Source organism: Phyllopteryx taeniolatus, chromosome 11 (assembly GCF_024500385.1).
Source record: "Phyllopteryx taeniolatus isolate TA_2022b chromosome 11, UOR_Ptae_1.2, whole genome shotgun sequence".
NCBI classification, from domain to species: Eukaryota; Metazoa; Chordata; class Actinopteri; order Syngnathiformes; family Syngnathidae; genus Phyllopteryx; species Phyllopteryx taeniolatus.
The window spans coordinates 24,957,554-24,976,719 of NC_084512.1; the positions used below are offsets into that span (position 1 = coordinate 24,957,554).

Here is a 19,166-nt window from a genome sequence, read left to right on the forward strand (position 1 = left end):
GCAGTTTTTGCAAACAGAGCCTGAGTCTGACTTATTTGTTTTGTATTTATTTAAGATATTTTATTTATTGTTCAACATTACATTGCCAATGTTCAATGTTCTTTAGAATTAAAAGTCAGTTGTTCATAAAAAGAATGTACTTGAATTATTATGCTCTATAATATCATATCAGTGGCATAAAAAACACCCATCAATAATACTATCGTGCTCTACGATTGGCTGGCAACCAGTTCAGGGTGTACCCCGCCTCCCGCCCGAAGATAGCTGGGATGGGCGCCCCTAGTGAGGAGAAGTGGTATGGAAAATGAATGAATGATACTATCGTTCATCATGATTGTTTTTGGGAAGATATGTCATTCTAAAAAAATTGCTTTTGTGGCAGGCTGAAAAAATATATATATATTGAGAGAGAGCAATAGTAATGGATAACACAAAAATATGGTACAAATTGTACAACTAAAAATCTGCAATATAGTGGGACGGCAAAGCAACAACCATCATTATAGCATGTACTCCATGATGAGAACTTGCAGGGACTCATTGTTCTAGGGCTGGGACTCGTGTGTGTGTGTGTGTGTGTGTGTGTGTGTATATATATATATATATATATTTGACTGTCTTTTTTACTTGAAAGACATTGAATCAGAAATCTGTTTGAATTTATTTTCATTTTTTTTCTTTTTTTTCATAGACGACATGCAGCCATGCTGTGCTCTCCGTTTATCTTGGTCTATGGTCTGGCACTGTGTTGTCTACAGTATGTATGGGCCATGGAGCTTGCGCCTGAACTGCCTACCACCGTGGGAACCATGAGTCTCAGACAGTTAGGGCTACATAAAGCCCAGTACCCCTGTCTGAGACTGGGAGCTATGGTATGGTAAAAAAAAATAATAATAATAACAGGCTTTTATGAGTATTTCCCTTTCTGCAACTGCAGAATCTAAAGGCTGCCACACACCAAGCCAATTGGCCAAAACTGAACTGTCCCGATACGCGATATATTGTTTGAGCATCGTCATCGCGTTGTACACGTGCGCATGTAGCACCCATGTTACGGTAAATTATAACACTTCAAACAACACACGGAGGAGCCCAGAGTGTTGTATACTTGCCTTCTTGGATGATAACTATGAAAGAGGACGCGGGAAACAACGTACATCTGCTGCATTTCCTATTTTGCTCTTCAGAATGAAACGACTGTCGGCAGGCAAAGCTGCAGCTGTGAGTCCGCGAGGTGTGTTCGATACAATACATAATTATAAAAATGGATTATAAGGAGGCGGCACGGTGGACGACTGGTTAGAGCGTCAGCCTCACAGTTCTGAGGACCCGGGTTCAATCCCCGGCCCCGCCTGTGTGGAGTTTGCATGTTCTCCCCGTGCCTGCGTGGGTTTTCTCCGGGCACTCCGGTTTCCTCCCACATCCCAAAAACATGCATTAATTGGAGACTCTAAATTGCCCGTAGCCATGACTGTGAGTGCGAATGGTTGTTTGTTACTATGTGCCCTGCAATTGGCTGGCAACCAGTTCTGGGTGTACCCCGCCTCCTGCCCGATGACAGCTGGGATAGGCTCCAGCACGCCCGCGACTCTCGTGAGGAGAAGCGGCTCAGAAAATGGATGGATGGATGGATTATAAGGAAAATTAGTTGTTTCAGAATGTTTTGGTTAAAACACTACAATCGCAGTGTGATAATATGGAATTTGTTTTGTTTTGCAAAATATTATATATATATTAATACTCCATGTTAACATGGATATTTGAATTCAATAGCTGTCAATGGCAGTGAATTTAGTTTCGTCAGCCAGGGCTACTGGGAATGCAAAGTTATAATTGTCCTTTCACCATCGTTCCTGTCATACAGTGTTGTGTGTTTTTGTTTGTACATTAAGGACTACAGTCCTGTTTTGGTTATAATTCCTCATTTAAAAAAAAAAAAAAAAACACCATTTGGGCAACATGTTTTTCCTCATGTTTTCGAGATTGTAGGGTGAAAGCTGCAGGTGACTTCTAGTGTAGACTGAATAGGTGGCAACAAGTATTTCGAAGGTAATAGGCCGTCATCAACATCCATCCATCCATTTTCTTCTGCTTATCCGAGGTCAGGTCGCGGGGGCAGTAGCTTTGGCGGGGAAGCCCAGACTTCCCTTTCCCCAGCCACTTCATTCAGACATAGTCTTTCCAGCGTGTCCTGGGTCATGCCTGGGGTCTCCTCCCGGTGGGACGTGCCCGGAACACCTCACCAGACAGGCGTCCGTCTCACCCTATCTCTAAGGGAGAGCCCGGACACCCTGCGGAGGAAACACATTTCAGCTGCTTGTATCCGGGATCTCGTTCTTTCGGTCGCGACCCATAGCTCGTGACCATAGGTGAGGGTAGGAACGCAGATCGACCGGTAAATTGAGAGCGTCGCCTTTCGTCTTAGCTCCTTCTTCACCACAACGGACCGATACAAAGTCTGCATCACTGCATACGCTGCACCGATCCGCCTGTCGATCTCCCGTTCCATTCTTCCCTCACTCGTTCACCCAATGTACTTGAACTCCTCCACTTGGGGTAGGATCTCATCCCCAACCTGGAGAGACCACCCCACCCTTTTCCGACTGAGGACCATGCTGTCAGATTTGGAGGTGCTGAATGTCATCCCAACTGCTTCACACTCAGCTGCGAAACGCTCCAGTGAGAGTTGGCGATCACGGCTTGATGAAGCCAACATAACTATATCATCTGCAAAAAGCAGAGATGCAATACTGAGACGAGCAAACTGGAGCCCCTCTTCGCCTCGGCTGCGCCTAGAAATTCTGTCCATAAAAGTTATGAACAGAATCGGTGACAAAGGGCAACCTTGGCGCAGTCCAATCCTCACCAGAAACGAGTCCGACTTACTGCCAGCAATGTAGACCAAACTCTGACACCAGTCGTACAGGGACCGAACAGCCCATATCACTGGGCTTCCCCCCTCCCGAGACGCCGGATTGTTGACCAGAATTTCCTCGAAGCCTTCTGGAAGTCGTTCTCCATGGCCTCACCGAACTCCTCCCACCCCCGAATTTTTGCCTCAGCGACCACCAAAGCTGTATTCCGCTTGGCCAGCCAGTACCCATCTGCTGCCTCAGGAGTCCAACAGGCCAAAAAGGTCCGAGAGGACTCCTTCTTCAGCTTGACGGCATCCCTCACCGCTGGTGTCCACCAACGGGTTTGGGGATTGCTGCCACGACAGGCACCGACCACCTTACGGCCACAGCTCTGGTTGGCCGCCTCAGCAATGGAAGCATGGAACATGGTCCATTCGGACTCAATGTCCCCCGCCTCCCACGGGACGTGGGTGGAGTTCTGCCGGAGGTGGGTGTTGAAACTCCTTCCTACAGTGGATTCTGCCAGAAGTTCCCAGCAGACCCTCACGATACGTTTGGGCCTGCCAGGTCGGACCGGGATCTTCCCCCACCATTGGAGCCAACTCACCACCAGGAAGTGATCAGTTGACAGCTTCCCCTCTCTTCTCCCTAGTGTCCAAGACATGCGGCCGCAGGTCCGATGACACGACCACAAAGTCGATCATCGAACTACGACCTAGGGAGTCCTGGTGCCAAGTGTACGGATGGACACCCTTATGCTTGAACATGGTGTTCGTTATGGACAATCCATGATGAGCACAGAAGTCCAATTGCTCAAAATTGCTGGCAGTGAATGAGTTAATTGGAGTGTTTCACAGGATGGGTAGAATGAGCTGAATACATAGAAGTTGAAACGGTGCAAATCGGTTGAGAAATAAGGAAACTAGCTAAATTAGTAAAAAATGTTAAATTTCGGGCTTTTATTTTGAAAGTTTTGGGAATGGGAGTGGCTCAGAGGATGGCTAGAATGAGTTGAACACATTGAAGTTGGAAGAAAATTTTGTAGCAGGAGGTAATGTAGAATGTCAAAAACTTTCATTTTGTGGTTCAAAAGGTGGAAAGATTTGGTGGAAATGGTCAATATATTAGTGCGTGGGAATATTTGGAATGTTGACAATCGGCGGCACGGTGGGCGACTGGTTAGAGCGTCAGCCGCACAGTTCTGAGGGGTTCAATCCCCGGCCCCGCCTGTGTGGAGTTTGCATGTTCTCCCCGTGCCTGCGTGGCTTTTCTCCGGGCACTCCGGTTTCCTCCCACATCCCAAAAACATGCATTAATTGGAGACTCTAAATTGCCCATAGGCATGACTGTGAGTGCGAATGGTTGTTTGTTTCTATGTGCCCTGCGATTGGCTGGCAACCAGTTCAGGGTGTACCCCGCCTTTTGTGGGTCAAAAGGTGGAAAAATTTGGTGGAAATGGTGAAATTGTTGGTGTGTGGAAATATTTGGAATGTTGATAATGTTCTGCAGTTGGGAAGGTTTGAATCTGTCGAGAAATGTTGGAGGAGGGAATAATGTGGAAGATGTCGTAATATGGGAATTTTGTGGGTCAAAAGGTGAAGACATTTGGTGGAAATGGTGAAATTTTTGGTGTATGGTAATTTTTGGAATCAGGAAATAAAGTTGCAGTTGAAATGGTTTCAATTGTTCAAGTAATGTTGACACCGAAGGGAATAATGTAGACTATAATCATTTTATGGGTGAAAAGGTGGACAAATTTGGTGGAAATTTTTGTTGTGTGGGAATATGTTGAAAAGATTTAGTTGTTGAAATGTTTGAATTGGATGAGAAATGTTGAAGGGTGAGGGAGTAATGATGAATATGTCGTAGTCCGGAAATTTTGACGGTCAAAAAAGTGGAAAAACTTGGTGAAAAATTTGGAATTTTTGGTGGGTTGAAAATTGATCCCAAGGTGAATTGAATGAGCTCACCATTTAGAATTTTGAATGAGAACGATCTGAATGTGTTTTGTTGAATGTGCCATCAGAATTGAATTGTGGGAAATGTGAAAGTTATGCGGCTTAGATGAGTAATGTGAGGCATGAATTTTTCGAACACATTGAAGTTGGAATGAAGTGAATCAGATGTAAATAAGGAAGGAGAAGCCTGTCAAAAAAGTGGGCGGAATTATAATAATAATAACGATAAAAATAAAGAGTAGACTAACATATGTATGTGTGAATGCTCTGCATTTACACAATCATAATAAAGTTTTTGGTGTAGAATAACGTATGAATGCAGAGATTAGTATGTTGTAGTCCTTTAGGGTCCTTGAGGTGTTTAGTCAGCGAGAGGGGGATGATGTGCGATGTTTCTCCAGCTTTGGGACAATATCAGAGCTCATGGAGGTCTAGAACGGTCAACGCAGTGTTTGAGAAGTTTGATGTTTTCAGGGCAAGGTGCACTGTTCACCTTCCTGGTCAGGGCCTTCACCACATCCTCGGTGTGGAAGTTGATAGAAGAGTGGGCAGGACTGAGGTGAGACCTGGGGTTCTGTATCTTGAATCTGAGGCAGAAGAAGTTTATTTTATTGGTGAGAGATGCTGGGCTGAAGCCAGTGATGTGGACATTGTCACTGGTGGAGGTTGTGGAGATCATAGCAGTCATCTTCTTCTGACTTTGCCAAGCTGCGTTGATGATCGCGGACCAAACGTTTGTTGGGCGTGGTGCTGACGGGCCTTTGTGATCCAATCGAGGATCGCCAAACACCCCTTTTTCGCCATCTTAAACCAGGAGATGATGTGTTTCCTCTTATTGATGATTCCCTTCATGACCCAGGATTTATTGCTGAGGAAGAGCGTGACCCTCTTTGAGATGTTCTTTTTGCAGAAGTTGATGTAGCAGGACCATATCCACCTGCTAATTGATGTCATCAGAGGGAGAGAGGAGGTTGCTCCAGTCGGTGGACTCCAGTAGTCCCTAAAGAGAAGCGATCCCCTCATTGGTTCACTGCTTGATGGTTTTGGCAACCTTCTCAACTCTCCTAATGACAGGGGTAAGGAAGGAAGCAGGATGGTGTTTTGATCAGCAGAGCCCAGTGGAGGGGGGTGGGGGTGGGGGGGGGGGGGGGGGGCGTAGTATCACACCTTTAGACATCAGGAACGAAGCCATAGCAGCTGTCCCCAGGCTGATGGTGCATGTATTGAGTGAATCCTTTCAGGGACTTTTCAGGGGTACAGTGGTTGAAGTCTCCTAGGATGAATGTAGGGGAGTCTAGAGATAAATGTTGACTGACAACGACAATGATCCAACAGCTATTGACAGAAAACAGGGAACTAAATACAAGCAAACTGATGAGACTACGAGGTACACCAGGACAAGACACAAGTGGCTGGAGGGAGCTGATTGGTAAACACAAGGAACAGGTGGAAACGAAAACCTAACGAGCAAGACAAGACATTAACATTGACAAGGGTCACACACAAGGGCACCCCTCAGGGTCACTGGTGGGCATCCAGGACGCCAGACGTGAGGTACTTGGCTGGGCCGGTCAGGAGGTCAGGCAGGGCGCCAAACACAAGGGTTTTTACTGGGGCCTTCAGGCGGACAGCCAATGATGGCGGACCATATGGCGTTGCAGGGGCCTTACATGAGATTTTGATGATAACCACAGAATGTGTGCCACCAGAGAGACGTGGACAAGTGACTGGTGCGGCTTCCTGTGCTGCCCAGTCAAGACACGGGCAGGGTCGGGCGGCCGCTGCTGGACGAGTTCCACCGGAGCATCATCAGGTGCCGGCCGCTGGAAAAGCGCCGCCGGAGTAGGGTCGGGTGGCAGCCGCTGGATGAGGGCTGCTGGAGCAGGGTTGGGTGGGGGCTGCTGGACAAGTGAGACAGGTGACTGGCCAGACAGTCCGTGCTGGCCAATCAAGACGTGGACTGGGTCTGAGTGCGACCACACAGCGTGCGCCGCTATAGAAGAAGATGAGCATTCTGTCAAAGTTTGCCGGTTTTCGTGGTATTGGATGCAAGCGGTAGTGGGCTCACATGCAGGGAAGGAGGGAGGCAGTGCAGGAGTCTCAAATGAAATGATTCATTTTCAAAAAAGGCAAACAAGTTCGAATACCAAGATTCAAAGTAAAAAACAAACACTGGAAATAAACTCACTCCAAAAGCAAACAAGATGAGGGAACTGTGACTAACAACGACAATGATCCAACACAGACTGACAGAAAACAGGGAACAAAATACTTGTGTATTTAGCCAGTAAACTGAAAACAGCCACGTTTACATAGAGACTATTGTCGTTCCAATTGATTTCTGGTCAACTGATTACTTTGCGCGATGGATTTCCTATTGGGTTTATACATATGCACGATGTTTAATCGGAACAGCCATGTGACATATGCAAATCGACATGAACATTAAGTCATTTATTAAGATGGAGGTCTATTTAGCATGCTACTTGGGATTGTTTTTCAACGTTTATTAAAACAACATGCTTGATAGAAGTACAGTGGTGCCTAGGGATACAAGTGACCCGACTTACGTTTTTTGCGAGATACGAGCCGTCGATTGGCCAAGTTGTTGCTTTGACTTGTGAATTAGAAATTTTTTTAAAGGTTTAATGCATTTTTTTATTGTGTATTGTTCCATAACTCTGGCGCAACTTCTCTGAGATGCGTAGCCTTGCTAAAAGCAGCAAGCCATTCTCTTATCCAAGGACATTCCCAAGCAAGATACGACAGCTGGCCGGGTAGCTGGTAGGAATCTTCTGGTTATGGAAATGGACTGAATCTGACTGGAGGACCTTGCTTCTTATCTGTTTTTTTTCGAGTTTCGGCTTCAGAGAGAGTCTCCCCCTCTCTCTCACCTCTCCCTCTTGTCTCTTTGTTTATATCATGTAAATAACTCTTTGTATTAAAAACAAAACCACAAGAGGTGTTACCGTACCAGGTGGCATATTTTTAATGATGAATAAGGTGTAATTTAAACCTTTCTATTGTTAGAAGTGTCTTGTGTCACTGTGAGACCCAGTCTGCCCCCGATAAAAGGATGGCGTGCTACAACGGAGTCCTTTTCAAAACAAATGCGAATTTAGGGTGGTTAGGTACATGTTGCCTGAATCTAAATGAGCAGCCCATGCAATTCAAACCAGGTACAAGTTGATCGATTGATTGATTGAGATTGATTGTAGTTGACATCGATATCATGTTGTTGTTCTCCCGAACTGTAGAAATACATCCAAGAGGCAGGAAAGCAAAGACCGTGAATACTTATGTGCATTTGATTTCCGAGTTTTTCATTTGCTTTATTTTTCATAAATTAGCACGAATCTCAAACAAGCTTTGTGTAGAATTGTGAGGATTTTTAAAATCCATTTTGGAATAAGGCTGTAACATTGAGAAAAAGAGCACAGTGCAAATATCCATTGTGGTTCTCTTACGTTCATATATTTCTCCAGTGAGATTGGACTCCGGCTTTGAGTGCAATTCTGTTTTCAAACAGGTTCTGTATTTTGCTGGTTAGTATTTTCAATTTCCTGTGACTTTACTCATTTGCCTCCATTCTCACGTTGTCATTGCTTTCCATCTTTTTTTTTTCTCTTCAGCTCCTGTTCACTTCAACCTTCTGGCTTTTAGTCCATCAGTCAGTTAAGGAAAACTTCAGCAAGAGGAGATCAAGGGCTACGCCACTAGAAGTGACTACAACAGGTTATTTTGAACATGTTAATAAGTATATGTTGAAATTGAAAAAGACAATCAAAACTTTCTCAGGGCATTGAATCGATCGCAACTGGACTGTTCTCTTTGTCTTAGAAGACGTTTCACCTCTCATCCGAGCAGGTTTCATCTGTTCATGCAACGAGGCTTAATTAGGACGCACGAGCCAGTGTCAGCGTAAATGTGCTGTCATGTTTGTTGGATTTCTCTCGAAGCATCGTGTGACGCTTGCGACATATCGTTGGACGTTTGTCTAAGACACGCTTGCCGTCTGGGACGTACTTAACACTAAAACAAAAGTAGTTCCAAAGGCCAGATTCGAAGGATGGTGAAGGATTTTTGATATCAGGAGGATTTATTGAACAAGCCATGTTGCCACAGCGCGTTAGCCTCTGTCTCAGCAGCTTGGGGTGCATTTGGAAATATTCTCCTAGCAGAGTGGATCTGCACTCACCAATGGGGCGAAAGGCGGAGCAGCTTAGCACAGCTTCTCATCGTCGGAGGTTGATAGAAAATGACGTGTGTGTGTATATATATAGATATATAGATAGATATAGATATAGATATATATATATATATAGATAGATATATAGATATATATAGATATAGATATAGATATATAGATATAGATATATATAGATATAGATATATATATCTATCTATATATATCTATATCTATCTATCTATATAGATAGATATAGATATAGATATATATATCTATCTATATCTATCTATCTATCTATCTATATATATCTATATCTATATCTATCTATATCTATCTATATCTATCTATATCTATATATATCTATATATATATATATATATATATATATATATAGACTTTTTGACTTCATTGATGGCATGAACACTATTTGATATGTCGTCCTGCAATAAAATGGGATTAGTTTAAGGTAAAAAAAAAAAATGTCACAATGAATGCATCGATTATTCTTTCTTGTGTTTTGTCATATTTACGTCCCTATTCTCTTCTACCTTTCTGAACTACAAGAGCTCGAGTCCACAAATGATGAATCCGTGCTAAAGGTCCTGGGAGGCATGGTGCTGAGTTTTTATGCCAAATATTGGATCTATGTGTGCGGTGGCATGTTCCTCATGGTCTCTTTTGTGGGAAAACTTGTTGGATACAAGATCGTCTACATGCTGCTTTTCCTGCTCTGCCTCTGTTTTTATCAGGTTGGAATACGAGAACAGTTTACGATTTGTGGTTCACTGTGTTTTTTTAAAATGGTCTGCAATTAAATGACATTGCATTATTGCAAATTATCAAGCATATGCCTTTTTTTTTTTTTTTTGTTCATTTTCCTAAATGGTCAATGTGATTTACATTGAATACATTGTTTTCATCAAGAGCTTCTATAATATTCAGGGATTTAGTATAAAAAACAACAACATAATGACAACAGTGTTTAATGTTTTTGAAAAATTACTGAGATACAACTTTTACAAGAAAACCAAACCAAAAGGTTTGAAAGGATTCTGGAAATATAATTTTGTGTTTCTGTCATTACAGTACACACAGAGATGTTCTTTTTTTTAACAGATGCGGAACATAATTTTGACCTGCCGTAAAAATATCTTCTCCGCTATCCATATCCACTCAATTTACATGTTACCATTAGAGCCTCTCTTTTCCCTCGTTTTGTCAAAAACAAACAAACAAAAATCCTGAATAAGGCAAACAAATATAGAATAGAATTTTAAAACAATGTCTTCTCTAATACATATAGATTTTAAAATAATAATAATAATTAAAAATAGTAATAATAATAAACCTTTAACATGTTCGAAATTTGAAAAGGTGTTTAATAAACATATGCTGAAAGGCATTTAAATGAAGTGTTGGAGTTTGTAATATTAAAAAAAATAATGCCAATATTTTCACTTTCAGTGCAAATGAATTTTGCCTCCAAATATCGGTTAAAAAAAATTATTATTTTTTTTTCTAATTGACTGGATTACTGTGTGGTGACAATGCATTCATTACATGTTTTAGATTAAGATCTCACACATTATGTCAAAAATGATTACGTAGAACAACATACAACAATATCATAATATAATTCTATACTAATATAATAATGTATGAAATGTTACCGTCTCAAGTTTTGTTGTTGCTGCTTATTTCCTATCTTCATCATCATTGCTCCATAATCCCTCCCCAAAATCTTATCGATGGCCGATCTTTATATTTTGAAGGTATACTATTCTATCTGGAGGCGTCTTTTGAAGCTCTTCTGGTGGCTTGTTGTGGCCTACACCATGTTGGTGCTGATCTCCATCTACACATACCAGTTTGAAGACTTCCCTGATTATTGGAGGAATTTTACTGGACTCACAGAACAACAGTATGGTCTTGCCTTAGACTGTATAGTGTCTTCTTTTTCCTCTGTTTTGTTTTAACCGTAGCCAATACAACAAGTAACACTCTTAACGTAAGTACCGTATGTAAGTCAAATAAATATGGTCTAATCAGGTCCCTTGTCTTCTAAGGCTTGCGGCAATCGGTCTGGAGACGTTTGCCCTCTCAGAGCTCTTCACTAATATTCTGATTCCTGGATTCTTCCTGCTGGCCTGTATTCTGCAGCTACACTATTTCCACAAACCCTTCATGAGAATCACTGACCCCGAACATATTACACCAATTCACCGGTAACCCGCCAGTAAATGATTTACTCTGCTATTTTATAGACGCTCGTAACGATTTACCGATTATTATGGCAAAGATGTAGCTTGTTGATGTACAAGTTACTGAATCCCCAGTCCCTCGTGGTATTGGTGCATCAGTGTGTGAGCCATTATTTTCCTATCGTGACAATAAATTCCAATGTGTAAATTGGGTGAATCGGGTCACAGTGTAAACATGAAGCCCATTCATTTTTAAAGTATCATTTCACATTCTAAACTGTCGTATATAAATAAAGTTGAAACTCAGTAGAAATAATCAAGCTTTGAAGACATGTAACTGACATAATGGCGAAAGAACAGGAAGGTGTTTGCAGAGAGGCACTTTCACCTAGTGGACTGTTAGTTCCACCCATCCATTTTCAACACCGCTTATCCCGGTTAGGGTCGCGAGGCGCTGGAGCCTATCCCAGCTGACTTCGGACAAAAGGCGGACTACGCCCTGAACAGGTGCAAGGCACATATAGACACGGACAACCATCCGCACTCACATTTACACTCACACCGTCACTGAGTGGGAACTGAACCCACGCTGTCCGCACCGAAGTCAGGCGAGCGTACCGCTACGCCAAATTAAGTGTGTTTGTCGACAAGCAACTAAATGGGTCATCACATAATTTGTTCAATGACACTTGCAAAATAATACATACGCATATATTGGTAAATGTCTCCCATGCTGCAACAGCCATGCTTAAAGGCCTATTTATAAAAAGTTTTGATGATTTCAAGTTTTAGGCATTCATAGTAAAGGCAATCCTTATTGACGGCGCCAATGGTGGCGGCCTACTGAAATACACTTCTTGCATAATGGTAGAGGCATAAACGGCTCAATTGTTTCCCTTCAAACTCTATGGATATAAGTGCATAAATAATCCTAACTACTCATTGAACCCATCACACTCTTTATACAATCGTAATAACGGTAAAGACACGCAATCATTTTGATACAAAAATGGACCATTTGTAAATGAACCAAAGAAATGGAATCGAAGGACACTTTGATGCATTAGTTCTCCTGGGAAACGCATAGGAAGCAATATCAGAAAAACACCATATATCCAACAATGTCATTAGCATCTTCAGATATCATCTTGTCAAAAATCATGAAACTTCATTGGGGACACATAGCGGTAAAGACATTGAAAAATGTCACTTCAGAATATTTTCTTTTCTCAGAAACAATTGCTACCATTCAAATGATCGCAACTGCCAATAATTCAAATGCTCATACCAGTAACATTAATTGCTTTTCAAAAGGAAATTCAGTGAGGTATGTCTTTACCGTTACTGATCAAATGACATGAAAATGACCTGTATAGTGAGTTTTGAACATGGGCGTTAATGTTAGCAGGTGTGACTGGTGAACGACTGTTTTGCATAATGACCGGCGGTTTCCGTTGCTGGTGGCAAATGGCTTGTCAGAGGCCACATTACCCAGCTTGGGAGAAAATCTTTGAGGGAGGGATGACAGGATGTTGTTTTATGCTGACAACAGGTGAAGTCGCAAACCTCCTCCCGTGTTAAGAAAGGGCCATTCCAGTTTGACATAGATTGCTTCCTTCACTCCTTTCTCACACTATTAGTACTCTCTGTTCAGTGTTTTGACATTGTTGTCCTGTGCGTCCATAGTTTTCTCCCTCCTATAATATGTATATTTTCTTCTGCCTCCAGAAAACGCAGCGGTGACCAGACCGGTTCAACTAATGTTGGAATGGTCTCCGACTTGGAAGAAGTGTTAACCGATATTATAGATGAATCGGATAATAAAGGTATAAAAAAAAAGTATTTGATCTCATTTTGTCAAAATACTAAACTATTGCATTTTTTAAATTGGTTAAAAATGTGTTAGGTTTTTGTCCCCCAAAAATGTATTCAGATGTTTGTTTGTGTTAATGTATTAGTGAGACGTGCTAGTATCAACGATGGGAAGTCAAAAAGTAATGAGCCCAATTTTCCTCTAGCTTTATTAGCTTTATTGCAATAGAAAGGCAATACACGCATATAGATACAGCCCAAAAAGTGAGGATTTCATCGCTACTTTAAAAAAAAAAAAAAAATCTTTTTAAACCTGTCCTGTTCAGCTGCATGGCCTTGCAGAATGGTGGATTTGTATGCCTTTGTGCTGGTACAGTTTTGCTAACCTGTGTTGTTATAAGTGATTCCAGCACAAGTAATTTAAGTCTATAGTGTTTCTATCGAACTTATTAGTGAATGAAGATCATATCACATGCATGTTAGTCAACTGGTGTACGGAGTTGCTGAGCCGGCATATCAAGGAAGAACCGGCCGGAACCGGGACCAACGCCCTGGCCCCCCGGAACTGCCCAAACCCCAAAATCCCAGGCCCAAGGGCACAGTCCGCCCACCCCGAAGAAGAAGCGGCGAAAACCAACGGCGAAGAACGCGCACGAAGACGCGCCTACTCCCAAAGCACGCCCCAACCCCGCCACAATCCATGACCAGCCGCCCCAGCGCAACACCCGGAACAAGACCATACCACGCAAAGGAGGCCCCCATGACGTGTAGTGCCCGAAGGGCCCCGAGCCCCAGCTCACACCGCACGGAACCCCAGTGAAGCCAACTCCCAGTCAACTGGGCGAGCGAAACCACAAAACACGTCCATGCCAACACCAAGACAGCTACCAAGGCAAACGGCCGGCAGCACCCCCGCACCGACGGTCCTCAGCGGCGATCCAGCGATCTATAATCTTCTCTGATCAATGCGTCGACCCGAGCACTATTCCCAGGATTAACCGCTGAAAATGGTTTGCCTGCCTGCCTGGTTTTATGTCGCGGAGGTCACTCAAAGAAGTCTCTTGTTCTTCGCCTTTGAACCTGGACAACAACTTTTTGCTGTGCTGTAGCCTATTTGCAAATTTCCATACTCATTTTGCAACCTTTTGAAAATGTTTAGTGGTGGTTCCCCTTCCAAAGCAAGAAATTCAATCACAGCTCTCTGCTTCTCACAGGCATCCAAAAATTGTCATTTCTAAAATGGCTGACAGGAAGAGGACAGGCTTAAACAAATCTTATTTTAAGTAAACATTCAAACAAGTATTTAACCTACAAACTGTGAAAATTTCAGGAAAAATAATATTAGTAGGTTAAATTAAATTACGTTCATTACTTACAGTGCTGTGAAAAGTATTGGCCCCCTTCTCAAATTTTTATATTTTTGCATAGTTTCCCCACTTTAATATTTAATATTAATAGTTTAAGAGAATGTTAATTTAAGACAAAAAGAACAATAAGGCTTGTCTTACTTTTGGGGGAAAAAAACAAAAAAACAACACCACCTGAATGATTCCCATGACTTTTGGGTGTATATTATATGGACTGACGAGATGAAAGTGGTGGCACGGTGGCGACTGGTTAGCACATCTGCCTCACAGTTCTGAGGACTGGGCTTCAAACCCCGGCCCCGCCTGTGTGGGGTTTGCATGTTATCCCCTTGCCTGCGTGGGTTTTCTCCGGGTACTCCGGTTTCCTCCCACATCCCAAAAACATGCGTGGTAGGTTCATTGAAGACTCTAAATTGCCCGTAGGTGTGAATGTAAGCACGAATGGTTGTTTGTTTCTATGTGCCCTGCGATTGGCTGGCGACCGGTTCAGGGTAAAACCCGCCTCTCGCCCAAAGACAGCTGGGATAGGCTCCAGCATGCCGGTGACCCTAGTGAGGATGAGCAGTACAGAAAATGGATGGATGGATGGAGATGAAAGTTGAACGTTTTGGAGGGTGTGTGTCTCGTTACATCTGCCATAAATGTAGCACTTCATTTCAGAAAAAGAACATCATACCAATCGTCAAACATGGTGGTGGTAGTGTGATGGTCTTGGGCTGCTTGGCTCCTTCAGGACCTGGACAACTTGCTGTGATTGATGGAACCACAAATTCTGCTCTGACAGAAAATCCTGAAGGAGAATGTTCAGCCATCAGTTTGTGACCTCAAGCTGAAACCCACTTGGGTTCTGCAGCAGGATTAACGATCCAAAGCACACCAACAAGTCAACTTCTGAATGGCTTAAGAAAAGAAAAATGGTTTTGTCGTGGCCTAGTCAGAGTCCAGGCTTGAATGCTTTAAAAGGCCGTTCATGCTGGAAAGCCCTCCATTTTTGCTGAATTCAAACAATTCTGATATTTACATTTGTTTGATGATCTTAAACATTAAAGTGGGGGAACAAACTATGCAAAAATATAAGGATTTGAGAAGGGGGGACAATACTTTTTCAATACTGACAGCCCCTCATAATTCTACTACCTTAAAAGATCTATGCCAAACTGCATCTAAAGCACTGACAAGAAAAATGTTGTGCCTCCACTGGGGTATTGGTTATCGATATACAGTATTTTTATGTTGATCTTTGGTTTCGATCGTGTATCCTGTTTGTCTATGCTTGGACTTCAATAAGCCTGATTGATATTTCTTTCAATCAGCCTCTCTCACGCCATCCTGACAGCTGTAGCACAATTATTGAATGTATAATGGGGAATCTATTTGGCACATCTCTTTATTATAGGGTCACCAGGATTCTATAACATTTCTTTGCCTTTTGTCTGCAGTCTTACAATCTACCATTTCTTTGGTACCTGGCTAGCACATATCCTTTGCTGTTCTCTGAGAGGATATGAAGCCTAAAGGGTGGTTTTGTTTTTTTTCGTCTTTTGTACGCACAATGCATAAATGGGACTGAAGCTGTTTTGGATTGTTTTGCAACTTTGCGAATTTTGATTGAAGAAATGACATCATGTGGGGTGTTCAGGTGGTGAGGTAATTAAACTAAATCTTTATTCACATGACAATACATTTGTCAGCTCTCAAGCACATTTTGGCCAATCAGAAGCCTGAAAAAGCAGCACCTGATGACGTCCATGACGCAATACAGTGAGATATTTAATGTACATACAGTATACTGTATAGATTATGTTTGAAATCACATAATCAAAACAAAACACAAGGCAAAATGCCATTAGACACATTAGACACACTGTTGTTAACTAAAGTTTAAATCTGTAGGATAATGTTACACATTTAAAATGGCACACGCCCAAAACGCTGTTGTCCCCATCTTATTTTTCTCTTCTGGTCCTGCATGCCTCTTTCTTTCAGTAGCTTCCCATTCTTCACTCGTTTTGATCTGTTTTTCTCCTCTTTTGTTATTTATAGATCAACTTTATGCATATTTGTGTACCGCTTGTCAATTCCCCCATTGCAGCATAATGAGGAAAAGGAGCACTAAAATAACTGTGTTTTGATAGTCTAGTTTGATATTTTGTGTCCATCAATAGTGACATTGCATGATAAAGTGTAGCTTCCTCTTGTCTCGGGAAATTATTTTTCTGTTTGATGTTTTGAATCATCCTTCTTTTCCGAATTATTTCTGACCTGTTTCCTTTTATTTCCAGCGGAATTTCTGCCCAGCAAGTGGGGTCTGGTGATGGACAGATTACTGGTTCTGTTCAAAAAGTTCTCAGACATTATCACCAAAGGTCAAGTCATTCTCTGGACTCTTCTGGAGCTTCACATCATTAAAATGGTGGCGTTCTACGCTGTGTGGGTTGCACTTGAAGAGGTAAATAGAGAAAACTGGATGTTGTAGAACTAAAATCCAATTATGGAACACATCCTACACACCTGATTTCTAAATTAGCCACTGTTAATATTAAATTGTTAAAACAAAAGCCTTTTTTGGGGGGTGGGGGGTTCCGGTCCATACCTGCGTAACAGATTGCTTTTGCAGGCAATATAGCGAATTGAAGCTTCAGGGGAAAAGCTGTTTACAAAAGGCCATCATAGGACCACCAATAATATTAAAAATGCATTCAATCTAAATCTTTTTGTTTTCTGTTTGTTATAGCCATCTGTGTTTAACCTGGTCCTGGTGGTGCTGTGGTCTTTGGCCATGCCATTTAGTCGCTTCAGACCGATGGCTTCCAGTCTGTCAACAATTTGGGTGTGTGTCATCATCATGTGTAAAATGCTGTACCAGCTTAGTGTTGTGAGCCCTACTGAGTACTCCAACAACTGCAGTTTGGTAAGTCTTGCATGCACTTACTTACCTGCTAACCAATACTTGTCACATGCACGTCATAATTAATTTCACCGTTGACATATGTACAGTACAAACTGTATGTACTATGAATACACCACATTGCATCGGTGTAATTTATGGGGGGGACAGAGGGAACATGTCCCCTGCACTTTTTCAGAGGGCAGTTTTATACGAAGAGTAGATACACCAGTGTGCTGTAGCAGCCCGGATAAGCAACGTATCTACGTGGCAGCCATGTTGGGGAAGACGACGTTCACGTCAAAGGCAGTGCATGGACATTAAAAGTAACTCATAACTTGCTCAATTTCCACCTGATTTTTACTAGATTTACTTTTTTTTGTCAACGCCAAAGCAACAACGTGCATTGTGTGCGACCATATGCAGCACAATGTGCTGGTATACTTGTTCTTTTGGCTATCTTACCGTCCACACATTGAATGTGTTGACGACTTTGACCTCCTAGCTTAGCATCCCCGTTGGCACGCAGCTCAAAAGGGGAATGCTGTATCTACCTATTCACATCGAGGGGCATTTGCGTTTCACCGCCGGCCAAGATCAGTGCACTGTGCAACGAGACTCAAGGAAGCAGAACACTTGTGCGTGTGAGAGCCTGATGCTGCAGCCTGCAACGACAGGCACGTTTCCAGATCCCTGTAGAAAAATCTCTGACACGTTCGTGAGACAGCCTCCACCACCTCCTAACGTAACGTTCGCATTCCTGAGTCCGCTGTGACTGAGAAACAGGTGGAGGAGCAGCAAAAAGCCAAGGAGGACAGGCAGTGACAGAGGACAGTGACAGCCAGGAATAGGGTGAGGGAGAGTCTGCAAGGGGAAGTTGAAGAAAGTCTAAGGCTATGTTCCCACTGCAGGTCAATTCAGATATTTTTGTCCAATATGACGTATCAGATTTTTTCCATGTCAATGTGCACAGTACAATTCCATTTTTATCATATCTGACTCAGGCCTCGTTCATATGTGAATAAAAATCGGACATGTATCTGACGCGAGTGCAGTATCCGAATCAGAATCATCTTTATTTGCCAAGTATGTCCAAACATTGGTCTCCGGTAATTGGAGCCGCTCTAGTACGACTCCCATGACGAAACTCAGATGTCATCCCTTGCATCCCTAACATATCTAGCAAACGCAGTGATGTGGACCAGTCAGACCCAAGCAGTTTTCCATATTTAAATTCGGGAAAATGCGTGATCTCATCAGAGCAAAGCTCATTTGCATGTCGTAAAATGAGAAATGTGACCATCTCAAATGCCAAGCAGAAAAGACCACCTAGAATACTTTGAAAAAAGACATTTTTGGCATTTCCAACCAAAATTGTCATGCAAACCAGATAGGACATCAAAGATTATAAAAATAAATACTTTATAAATAAAAAATTTTAAGCTATTTCCAAGATCAAATGAGATTGAGCAATCTCATAGTCGCAACATTCTCCATGTTCCATGTTTTCCTCTATCCTTCCCCGAACAAGTTCCCCTCACCTCTCAGCCTTAAGACCGCTCCAAATTCATGCCCAACATGAAGACCCCCCTTCTGCACACTGGACCATATTCCATCCATTTTCATCTAAGACTGCCTCCAACTCGCACCTCACTCATCTTCAACATCGTGAACTCCTCCTCCTCCTCTGGTTCTGTCCCACCACACTGAAACTGGCGACAGTCACCTCCATTATATTTAAAAAAAAAAAAAAAAAAGACTGAACTTACCTCTGACACCCTGGGCAACTTCCGGCCCATTTCCAATCCCCCCCCCCTCCCCCTTCCTGTCTAAAATACTCAAATGTCCAGTTGCCCACCAACTCAAAATCCACTTATCCTCCAATAACTAATTTGGG

At 42.5% G+C, this 19,166-nt stretch overlaps 1 protein-coding gene across 7 annotated transcripts in view; it reads left to right on the plus strand.

The window, feature by feature from the left end:
- Nucleotides 1–19,166, plus strand: part of piezo1 (piezo type mechanosensitive ion channel component 1 (Er blood group)) — a 214,416-nt gene that overhangs the window by 88,954 nt on the left and 106,296 nt on the right. For all 7 annotated transcript variants that reach the window (XM_061791069.1, XM_061791070.1, XM_061791071.1 and 4 more), the window contains 8 exons: nucleotides 692–872; nucleotides 8,446–8,548; nucleotides 9,567–9,751; nucleotides 10,775–10,923; nucleotides 11,069–11,227; nucleotides 12,932–13,029; nucleotides 16,665–16,831; nucleotides 17,117–17,293. In XM_061791069.1, the coding sequence (XP_061647053.1) occupies nucleotides 692–872; nucleotides 8,446–8,548; nucleotides 9,567–9,751; nucleotides 10,775–10,923; nucleotides 11,069–11,227; nucleotides 12,932–13,029; nucleotides 16,665–16,831; nucleotides 17,117–17,293 (1,219 nt within the window). The remainder of the gene's footprint in view (nucleotides 1–691; nucleotides 873–8,445; nucleotides 8,549–9,566; nucleotides 9,752–10,774; nucleotides 10,924–11,068; nucleotides 11,228–12,931; nucleotides 13,030–16,664; nucleotides 16,832–17,116; nucleotides 17,294–19,166) is intronic.